Raw genomic sequence first — 12,093 nt, 5'->3', positions numbered from 1 at the left:
GAGCCAGGCGTCCTCACATAGACTCTCAGACAGAGCTATAGGGAAATGCATAGACCACTACACATCACTGTCTGAAGCTTAGCATACATATCCCCCACCCTCCCCCCCCTGACAGCCACTGGCTTCATATATTATCACTACAGAAGAATTAAGAATAATAATAATAATTGCACAGATGCATCAATATGTGCAAACCTAAAGAATATAGAATGACAACACAGCACTAAGCTTTCCTCTGATTGGATCTAAAGGGCCTGGCGCAAACACAAAGGTCTATCCACAGTCTTTTGTCCACATCGTGTGCATTGTTGGTAAATCAAAACTACTAAAAGAGGAAGGTTCCATGAATAAACCTTTAAAACTGTCAACCATATACATGATGTGCATTGCTTTGGATTACTGAACAATGGAAACTCTCTGAAGCCGACTATCATATTGGACTCAAATTAGTAGAAAACAAAATGTTCTGAGAGGTGAGGAATTCATCTAGGAAATGAAATGCAGTACAACACCTACAGTTAATGAGCTAAAGTATAAAAAGGCATTTCTACCTGTGCTATCATGAATACGCTCAATTAGCATACGCCTATTGAAATCACGTCTGCCCTGTGATCTGTATTCCGCTTCACCTATCTTTACGCTCAGCTTTCAACTGCTTCACTGTCTCCTCCCTGAATATCCTGAATAATCAGAGCAAGGCAAAAGGAAAGAGTGAAAGGACAGGAAATGTTAAGCTTGGGCAGTACAAAAAGGAGAGAGAAGGGGGTGGGGGGGGGGAGTTTCCGTAACACATGCCAGGCCTTTATAATAGCTGAAATGCTTGTGCGTTGGAGACAGGTCAGTAACGGCACAGCACATTCAGTTGAAAGCTCGTTAATGTCACACTTTGCCACTGGACTGGCAAGATGCTTAACGGACTTGTAACAGGGGTTAGAGAGCAGAAAGAGAAGGGGTGATGGAAGCTGCTTCAGGGTTTAAGGCACACACTGAAAGGACAACAGGATTAGTTGAATAGAGGAGTTGGAAACAGCAGCTTCCTGCCATGGAGAGAAGAGAGAGTGAGTGATAAAAGGGAGGGAGTGCCTTACTTCTTCTTGTCCTTGTCCTTCTTGAGCGGCTGAGACAAGGCGAGCGTCTCGGCGGCCACCTTCTTCCTGTTGAAGCCGTTCATCTCCTCCTCCAGGTCTCTCCGCTTCTCCTCCACCTTCCTCTTCTCCTCCTGGTGCATCCGCTTCAGCTGCTCAAACTTGTCATGCAGCTGATGGGAAGATGGACGGAGAGGACGGGGGAGAGAGGAGAAGAGATTTGAGTTTGAACTTGTTAAGTGACATTCCACTGTTAAGCTAAGTCTTTATGGTTCAATGGATCTCACAATGGGCTGAAGTGATGGCAACAAAAGGGTACCTCTTACAATCGTATATATATTACCGCATTTGTCATGTATTATGTAGTTATGCTGATGTCATGTATTATGTAGTTATGACCCTGACTCAAATAATGCAAAACTAAAGTGCTTCACATGATGTTTTTGTGTGGACACATTAATAACCACTTCCGTTTACTGTCCAACCCCAACCAAGCGTTCACCAGTTTACAATCAGATGACTGATAACTATGAGCTGATCTGATATGTGTTCAAAACTAATATTGTGTCCTCAATCATTTCCACATGAGACGTACCTCTCTCTCCTTTTCTTTCAGTTCTGCTTCCGTCTCTTTTACTTTGTTGACAAACATTTGTCGCATCTCTTCCTCTTTACGCTGCAGGTCCCCCAAGAACTCTTTCCTCTTGGCCTCGTACGTCTCTTGAAGACTGGACGGACGAAAAGACAGGAATAGATTAGTCGTTGTCTCCTAATAATAGAGACTCTCCCTGCTGTTGATACTTTGAGTGTGTCTCTCCTCTCTCTCCTCTCTCTCCTCTCTCTCCTCTCTCTCCTCTCTCTCCTCTCTCTCCTCTCTCTACCTGAACGGCTGGCTGTCGGGGTCTGTATCTTTGAAGCCCATCTCCTCCAGCTTGCAGCGGCGGTACAGCTCGTAGTGGCGGGCGTGGGTCTGTTCCCTCAGATCCTCCATGTTGACCCTGATCAGCATCTCTCGCAGCTTCACAAAGTCGCAGTGGTTCTCGTTCTCGACTAAAGGGAAAACACAGAAAGGATTAGGAGAGCAGCAACACGTTCTGCTACGGTGTTTGAACGATTGGTTTCTGTTGTCAGCGTCAGATGTGTAGTCACATTGAGTTTGGAGAGTTTGCTCCTGGCTGTCTTCATCACGTCTTCTAACTCATTTTAACAGCCCATCTGTCACGTTGTCCACATCCCTTCCTCTCCACCTCTTTCTCTCTTAAAAGCAGGAAATCATACCACATCTCTGCAGGAATGCGAAATGCAAAATACAACTGGATAAATCCCATTTGGCATCCATTCAATCAAAATCAAACTAATCTTTGCTGACAAAGAGGGTTTGATAATATGCCCTTTTTTGAAAAGTTCATTTTTCCTCATTTGGTGACTTTAACAACTTCACTTTAGTTTCACGTCTGACTGACTCTCACAGTTTAATGATTTCATGGTGGGGAAAGGCAGGAAGCGTTTCCTGCCTGACAGATTGACAGCTGAGGGGTGGGGGGGGGGGGGGGGGGGGGGGGCGGGGGGGTTCATGCCCTGGGCGTCATGAAGCCTTTTTACTCCCAGGTCACTTCATTTACTCCAGAGCAACAATATGGACTGTTCTGGAAATTAGCACGTAGATTGTTTTGTTGTTAGAAGCCATAGCAAAGGTCAATGTGGTTAGTGTAAAGTAGGCATGGGCGGTAATATGTTGACTGAGGATGTAGTCTGGAGAAGTGGGGAGTTATATAGCAATACATATGCTGCTAGTAGTTAGTAGCAGGGTGAAAGTATGATGGAAAACCAGGGATAATAGGGTCTTTCCTTATAATACAACAACTTGCTAACTAGAGCAGTGACAGAAAACGGATCGGATGAATTATGTTCCTATTGAAAAAGGTGCATTTCCAAGATACTGTAGCTAGCAGGAGTGACAGTGCTTGCTACAGGTCTGATAAATGTGACTGAAACAATATAAGAGTTGAATGCTTCCTTCAGATCAATGACCAAATGTTGCACACCTCCCCTTTAGTGTAAGTGTGAAATAACTGATTGCAACCTATTTTAAACTTCTGCAGACAATCATTTCTGCCAACTCCCCATTTTGCACATCAAGAAAAATCACTTTTTCCTTTGAAAAGAAAGTTGTCCTCGCCCTTTGCATTATTCCCCCCTCATTTAAAGACTTTATAATACTTTTATAGTCTATGTGGAAACTTGGAAAACGTGTATTTGATGTGCTCAATCTCCAATCTTTAAATGAGGGCCACTGAAGTTCCACATTTCTGCTAAGCACTCAAATCCTGCAGCACAACCCAAAGCAGCTGTGGTGAATAAGTGATAGCTGCTTAGTCTAGGGAATAGTATAATGACTCTTTAAAACACATGTGTTGTCAAAGGGGAAAACAAAGTACTTTCCCCTTTGAGGTATTTCATGTGATCAACCTGTTAGCCAACATCACAAAGAAGCTATAAAAGGGCTTTCCTGTTGTCTCCGATCTGTGTGGAGGCACGTGGTGTTTCAGGGGCTCGAGCACATGCAATTAACCCCGGGCTGAAAGTGGTGGGGACGGAGATGTATGTTGGGTTTAAATACCATCACAAGCTGTGAGCTGAGGACGCAAAGATGGCCGTAATTACACTGGGAAAGCCTAATTATGATGGCATTAAGCTTCTCCTGATGGAAAAGCCTGCAGTGCACGATAGCAAACCACAACACAGCATCAAATAAGGCAACATAATATAGTTGTGTCTGAACCAATCATCAAGATGCTCCATCATTACACTAGGACATGAATCAAAGAAATGATCATCACCGTCTGATTGAATGACCCACAATACATTTTTAAAAAGACATGAAAAAAAGCAGCTTTCTAAATCACTTATTTGTACAGAGTCTGACAACATGTCATTAGTGGGAGTATACAAGTTAAAAACAGACATGAGCTGTTCTCTGGGGCTGCATCCAGGCTACTGAATTGCCTGTTCATTTGGCATGTAATATAGTCTCTCTGTATTGCCCCCCCCCCCCCCGCGCCCCCCCACTGAGGGCTGACTGAGGGCCAGTGCTCAGAATGACTGCAGCGCTGAGCCTCAAGATATCCCAGCTCTCACACACACACACACACACACACACACACACACACACACACACACACACACACACACAAACACGCCAGCATGCGAACAGTGACTTTTAAATAGAGAACAGAGAAAACATGGCTGCAGTAAATCTGCTGTAACGTGCCAAATGAAAAAAACATCTAAATGAACGATTTGTCCGGGGATGACTTGAAATGTTTGGCTCCATGAAACCTGATGTACTTATATGATTCTGTTTTCTTCAAGGTTGTATCTTCCTGGTCGAATGTACTTATTGTAATTCGCTTTGGATAAAAGCGTCAGCTAAATGTAATGTAATGTAATGATAAAAAAAAATGTCTTGTGTTTTGGTAAGGCTTTATTACTGTATGTCAGGATTGGGAGACAAGCAGATTTATTTATAGGATAGATGCTGCTCTAAAGCCTACCAACAAATGTTATTGTAATGTGTTGTTGTGTGGGTGGCGGTATATCTCAAGGGGGGTTATTCAGGGATAATATGTGACGGAAGTGCACTGGCATCTTTCATATGTGTGATTCCGTTTGTTTTTTGTTTCAATTTTGGATTATTTTCAATTAATAAGCAAATTAACCAACTACAAAACCCTGCAATTTCGCACAACAATTTTTTTTTTAAATGCTGTAATTGGGAAATAAATACTTACTGAGAAGCTAATCCAAGTCAGTGATTGATAACACCATGTTCATATACTGTACAAACACCCACTACATCATGTTTGCACGGTTAAACAAACACAGCAGCTTGAATTATAGGAAGGTCTGCTTTAGGTCACATATGTCTCGATGTGAGAGATAACAAAGCATTACGATGGTGAGGGAAGACCAACACGCTCATACACACTGTGAGAGCTGTTGAATTACTCTTTTTATCAGCACACAGAACTTCCTCTGTTTCCATTTCCCATGGCTCTTCAAGAGGTTACCATAACCCATCTATATGACATCTGGCATCCGCAAACAGTTTCCACTGACACACCCCTTCCTCTCTGTGGGCCAAGTGGAGTAAAAACAGTGAGACGTCTGTCCTCTGATGCCCTGTCTGCCCTCAGATACTGTGACAAAGTGTGTGGTACCAATGGTGAGCCATCAGTTTGCAAGCAGGCCTGACTAGAGGCAAAGGGGGGTTTTTGAATCACATCCCAGCAGCCAAGCCAGTAGCTACATTCTTTGCTGTTACCTTATTTAAGTTACTGCGCAGAGGTTTGGGGCAGTAATTATAAAACTACAACACAATCCCTATTTATTCTACAAAAAAGAGCAATAAGACTTATTAAAAATGTCGGCTATAGGGATCATACAAACCCATTTTTCTTAGAGCTAAAATGATTAGAACTCTCAGATCTTGTTGAATTCCAAATTGCACAAATCATGTTCAAGGCAAAAAACGTTCAATGACATGGGAATATTCAGATATTGTTCAATCAAAGACAAGGGAATTATCATTTACGTGATTCATTTATATTTACTAATGTTAGGGTGCGCACAACAAAGAGGAGTTTTTGTGTTTCTGTTTGGGGGGGAAGATCTGGAACAATTTGAGTGAGGAGCTAAAGGGTTGTCCAAACATAAAACTATTCAAAAAGAGGTATAAAGACACAATTCTCAAAAGGTACAGGGATGAAATTGCTAAACCATAACTGTTTATATTCTTGTTTTGTATTCTATTTATGAATTTGTGTTTGTATGAATTTGTGTATGTACATATATAAATATATAGAGACCATTCTCCTAATTTGCCTGTATATATTATATGAATGATTATATAAATTATTCAAGATTATAAGTATACATTTATATTGTATGCTAACATATATTAAAAATGTAAAAAAAAAAAAGTAAAAAAAAAAGGGAGAAGTATAAACTTCTTCCGACCCCTTTTCGGACGTGTAATTAGCTAAAGCTTTGTTGTTTATTGATATCAGACAATGATACTACAGATTATTCAATTATTGATTAAATATTTCGTTTTGTTATTGCATTCATTTGTATAGTACTGTATCATGTCTGTATCACCTTTTGTTTCATTTGTATTTTCTTGGTTTTACACGCTCGAAAAAAAAAACTAAACTAAACATCATCCGTAAAAAAGACAAACAAAAATTTAAAAAATTGAAATTGTTGTCTTGTCATGAAAGAGTTTTGGGAGATGAATTATAGCTGGTTATATATTTGAATTCAAGTTATTATCATAATTCTTTACATTAATGTTCCCCTTGATATCTGTGTGTTCTTGACATTCTACAGTGAGCATTTCGATGTATCATTATCAGACCTGTTCTAGCAAATATCTACCACCTGTTCCTTTCTGTTGAAGAATGACAAAAACATTTTTGATTGACACTAATCCCCAAAATAAATGAGCTTCCATTAAAGCATAGATAACTTTCACAGATAGCACTATCCTACATTTTGCTGAACAAGGCTATAGTTTCAGGGGGACTGAAGGAGTCTGAAGGAGTCTGAAGGAATCTGTTCCCTATGAGACACACAGCAGGCTTTATAAATAACCATAGGAAGTGTCCTCTGAGGGTTGGGGAATGACAGTGGTCAGGGAAAGGAAGACAGGGGGAGGAACCGAGAGCAGTAATCCAAGGAAGGGAGGGAAGAAAAAGCTTCTCTGAGAGTCCGAATCCCATCAGAGCGGTTATATTCTCACAGCACAATTCTGCGCGACATTCTTAAATTAAATTGTTTACTTTCATTGACAAGGCCAGATGAATGAGCTGTGGGAAACAAATGTCCCTGGTGATTTCTCCATGAGCAACACATGCATACATGACTGCAATGCACACACAAAGACAGATATAAATAGGGATAAACAGACAGTATGTGCACAAAGTGGAAGACATTAGCCTCACAGATATCACTGCCACACACTGGCAATTTCCCAAACAATCTCTTCCCACTCGTCCTTCATTTCGCAGTGTCACTCGGCATGAAGTCAGCCTCGCAGCTGTGGAGGACGCTCGGCATTAAGAGGGAGGGTATAAATAAACAGGCAAACTGTGGGACGCACTGGACACTCCGCCGTGAGCAGTAAAACATCTTTCCCCATGGATACTGATGGACGTCACTGCCTTCTCAGCATGCCCTTTCTCCATTAGCAAAAATCATCGTCTAAACAACCAGCGGCATGCGGTATAAAATCTGTCCTTGTTGATGATGAATCACATGAATTCATTTTGTGACTATTATAAGAACGTTTCAGCCTCTCTTTTGCTTTATACAGGCAACACGATTTTTATCAGTTACTGGCAGGAAGCGGTAGAGTTATCATTTACTGGCACTTTACGGAATATGTATTTTTTTTTTTTTTTTTTTTTTTTTTTTTTTTTAAATGGGACAATTTGTCTATGTTACCTCAAAGGAAATAATTGTTCCATAGATGTCCTGTTGATTTAAGATAAATATTTAAACCTTAAATCACAGTGCCAATATTACAGTTTGGCACTGTCTTTGTCTCACTTCAAAAAATAAAGTCAGTAAAGAAGTTAAACACCTACTTTTGTGCCTGCTTGAGAAACACAAACACACACCCTGATTAACTTGCATATGAACGGTTCTCACCTTGCACGATACCCCAGGGGTACTGTCTGGCCCTCACGGTTTTGTTCCCCACTTTGACCTCTTCCACGCTCCCAACCACAGCAAAGGGCAGAAGGGCCTGTGTAGGGGAAAACAAGTTTTTGTTAAAAATGTCAAAAGGCCAGGGATGTAACTGAAGCCTTTCACAGGGGCTGAATTCCATCCCCCTGTTTTCTTTGTGTTAAACTTTAGAGTTCTTTCCTGTCTTCATGACGGTGTCGGTTGCAGCTCGGCGAATACTTCACAAGTTAAGTACTTAACTAGACACAAACAACTTATTATAAACAAATAGGACCAAAGAAGATAAATAAAAGTGTGTTGACTTTCAAATAAAACCTTTCAGTGGGGCTGTCTGTCGTCCCTCTTATCTTTCACAACCATCCCACACCACAGAGGAGTGTAACCACATCGACACATGAGTTTCACCAGAGCTGTGTTACATGTGGCTTAGTTGGGGCTGAGAGACCCATTTGTTGAAGCGATAAAAACACAAAAAGACTTTCTAGCTACGTTCGACCTACTACGCCTCGTTAGGATCGACTGTGAAGCATCATGGGGAAAACATGCCTGATACAAAACCTCAAAAATGTGTGGTGAGTTGAAACCAGCTGGCTGCTCGCAGCTCAGAGGAACAAGCTGGTGAGTGTGGGCGCTGACGTAACGGACTATGAATAGATGGGGATACTGTACATGGACTGCATGTGGGAAAAGACTAAATGCATATCTAATTTATCCATGAGAGAATTAGCTGTGTGTATGTGTGTGGGCATGTTTAAGCACAGTGTGATTAGGCATCATCTCCATTTTTTAAAATCATAACTCAAAAAGGCTTTACAAATAAAAGGTGTTTGTGCTTGCTGCCTGAGCCAAAATCAAGAGCACATGTTGAATTACATTGCTAAATTAATATAATTGTTCAGTATTTCTAAAAAACTGTTTATTTTCAAAATGGAACATTTTTAAATTGACATATTGCCGGTTGCAGTTAAGCATGTGCTGCTATAGAGTACAACAAATATTTTATTATGGAAAGAATTTAGGAATGGAGAACAAGTGTAATCAAACAGAGCCAGTAGTCATATAGTTTTGAGTTATAATGTTTGCTTAGACTGTTTGTTCAAGCACATGCCTAGGGTCAGCTAGGTTTTTTCCCCAGTTTGCACTTTGGATTTGTAGGATTGCAAAGCGTCTGGATAAACAGCATTACTTCAGTATGTGTTAAAACAATAAAATGGTGTCAACATATGCCGCCGTTACCAGATGTGTAACACATGTGGCACTAAAGACATGATGTAACAAAACAGTTGGCACACAGATAATCCTTGTAAATCCTACAATGTTAAGAAGTGTCACAATTCTAAGAACAATGGGCTTTATTCACCTATTTTTTTTATTAAAACCCATATTGAGAACACAAGTATAAACATTTCTGAAAGCAAATTTGGGAAAAGATTTACGAATATAATAGTCAATGAGGCCTAACTGTATAATTTTTATTTTCAACAATTTGAAGCGTGTCGCTCTCTGATCATTCCTGTGTTTTCTTTGAGAGCTCTATTTCTGTTCACACAAATATTCAAAAAGAGGTAACCACAAAACGATATTTAAATGAAAACACAAGGGAAATGTTTACTCAGAATATTTTTTCCACACTTGCCCTCGCTAACATCTCAGTAAATGAGCTGGTAGATCATTTAAATAATTGTTTTTAAAATGTTATAGATTCCATTGCTCCTACTAAGGTAAAGGAAATGTCTGGCAAGAAAATATCTTAATGGAGAAAGGCCATGACCGTGACAACAGAAAAAAGAGTGTCGAAAAGCTGAACTTAGGTGGCGGAAAACAAATCTCCAGGTTCATTTTGACATCCATAGAGAGAGACCTGGCTATTATAATTTTGAAATGAAAAATGCACGACAATCTTTCTTCTCTGACATCATTGCCAAAAACAAAAACAAAGCACGTGCCTTGTTTGCTACCATCGCCAGACTAACACCAGTGTCAGTTGCCTCTGTATCAGGGACAGGAAAACATTTGCTGTTCCTGATACAGCGGCAACTGATACTGGTGTCCAAACCCTAAATGACATTATACAACATGCTTTTTCAAAAATGATTATCATTGCATGGCCTCAGATCTCCTACATATAGTAAACAAGTCTCTTCACTCAGGTGTATTCCCACGGGCCCTGAAAACTGCAGTCATTAAACCACTCTAAAAACAAATAATTTAGATGCTTCAGTAATGAACAATTACAGGCCCATATCAAACCTCCCATTTCTAGGTAAAATCATTTAAAAAGTAGTTTTTCGACAGCCGAGTCATTTCTAGCATTTAAATAACTGTTTCGATGTGTTCCAGTCAGGCTTTCGTCCACACCACACCACTGAGACTGCTCTTGTTAAGGTCTTCAATGACATCCACTTAAACACAGACAGTGGCAGAACTTCAGTGTTAGTATTATTAGATCTCAGTGCTGCGTTTGATACTGTTGACCACAACATATTACTAGACCGACTGGAAAACTGGGTGGGACTTTCGGCAACAGTTCTAAATTGGTTTGAATCCTTCTTAAAGGAGAGGAAAAACGTTGTTTCTCTAGGTTACTACACATCTGAGTTGACAAATATGACATGTGGGGTTCCTCAAGGCTCCATCTTGGGGCCTCTTCTCATTAACATCTACATGCTACCACTGGCTCAGATAATAAAAAACAACTAAATAAGTTACCATATCTATGCAGATGACACACAAATGTATATAACCATTTCACCAGGAGACTATGCTCCAATTCAAACACTGAGTAAGTGCATTGAACAAATCAATGACTGGATGTGTCAGAACTTTCTCCAATTAAACAAAGATAAAACAGAGTTAATTGTTTTTGGAGCCAAGGAAGAACGCATTAAAGTCAGCACTGAGCTTCAGTCTGCAATGTTCAAAACAACAGATAAAGCCAGAAATCATGGACACTGACCTGAATTTCATTCAGTTATTATGCTCCAAATATCTGGAACAAACTCCCAGCAACCTGCAGGTCCGCTGCAACTCACACTATTTTAAAATCCAGACTGAAGACTTTTCTTTTTGCCGCTGCTTTTAATTGAACTTAATTAGGGATGTTGGCAAATATCTGTAACACACTACCAGAAACAAGCAGGTCCGCTACAACTCTTACTACTTTTAAATCCAGGCTGATGACTTTTCTTTTTGCCGCTGCTTTTATTCATGTACCTGTGTTATTCATGTTTTATTATCTTTGCTTTTGAATGCACAATTTCTTAATGCTTTTAATTTTTGTAAAGCACTTTGAATAGCCTTGTTCTATAAATAAACTTGCCTCGCCTTTCCTCGTCTTGCCTTTCCTTGTCTTGCCTTACAAAAAAAAAAATGGGTGACATATTCCAGTTAAAGTAAAAAGATGCTTGTTAGGTGTCACAGCATGACTTACGTTCATGGAGGCGTTGATCTCACTGACGGCTTCGTCGTCTGTTGGGAATTGATAGATTTGGACCCCGTTGCTGACCAGCTCGCTCATAATCTTTATCTTAAATTTGTTGAGCTCACTCTTGGAAATGGTGTCTGCTTTGGCGATGATCGGTATGATGTTCACCTGAGGAAAGGATGAGAAGAAGACAGGGAGGAGTTCATAAGATAAGTTATCAAATGTGTAGTCCATTGTCCTTGTTTTAATGGTTGAGTCTGCCAAAGACATACAGTATATGCATTCCTAAAGTGAAAGCTGCTTTGTTTGTGTTGAAGGGGAAACGTGGACTCCATATAAACCCATCAATCTCAATATGATGAGAAGATGCAAAGAAAATCGATGTATTAAGTAAATTAAAGATTAGAGCAATTCACTGCCATAGATCATTAGGCCATTAACAATCAATGTGAATAAAGCTAATTAAACATACCGAGGACCTACGTATAAACAGAAACTAACCGAAGTACTGTGCTTAATATTACTAAGAAGGCATCCAAGACCATATGCAGCAACACTGTTTAGTGAATACACTCAGACAGAACCCCAATAGATAATAAAACAAACAGCGATTATAAAAACAAACCAGGCTTCATCTCCAATCAGCAGCAGATGTGCAGAAACAAACATCCAGTTTGTCTGCTTTTCTCAGTACGGCTGCATTATCCCAGTCATTAACCAGGAGGATGCTGAGGATCCCCACAGATTCACTCATCAATTCCATAGTGTGCCTCAGAGTAAGAGCCAGCGCTTGTTAGGACTCAAATGACAGGCTCATCATACTTTATTGGA

At 40.1% G+C, this 12,093-nt stretch overlaps 1 protein-coding gene across 3 annotated transcripts in view; it reads right to left on the bottom strand.

The window, feature by feature from the left end:
- The window catches only part of septin8a (septin 8a), a 36,181-nt gene that overhangs the window by 7,833 nt on the left and 16,255 nt on the right, over positions 1-12,093 (bottom strand). For all 3 annotated transcript variants that reach the window (XM_079647538.1, XM_079647539.1, XM_079647540.1), the window contains exons 5-9: positions 11,269-11,430; positions 7,800-7,896; positions 1,967-2,135; positions 1,681-1,813; positions 1,089-1,258 (exon numbers count right to left, since the gene is read on the bottom strand). In XM_079647538.1, the coding sequence (XP_079503664.1) occupies positions 1,089-1,258; positions 1,681-1,813; positions 1,967-2,135; positions 7,800-7,896; positions 11,269-11,430 (731 nt within the window). The remainder of the gene's footprint in view (positions 1-1,088; positions 1,259-1,680; positions 1,814-1,966; positions 2,136-7,799; positions 7,897-11,268; positions 11,431-12,093) is intronic.

This window comes from Notothenia rossii (assembly GCF_949606895.1).
Source record: "Notothenia rossii genome assembly, chromosome: 9".
Lineage (NCBI taxonomy): Eukaryota > Metazoa > Chordata > Actinopteri > Perciformes > Nototheniidae > Notothenia > Notothenia rossii.
This window is presented reverse-complemented; position numbering and strand designations above follow the sequence as displayed.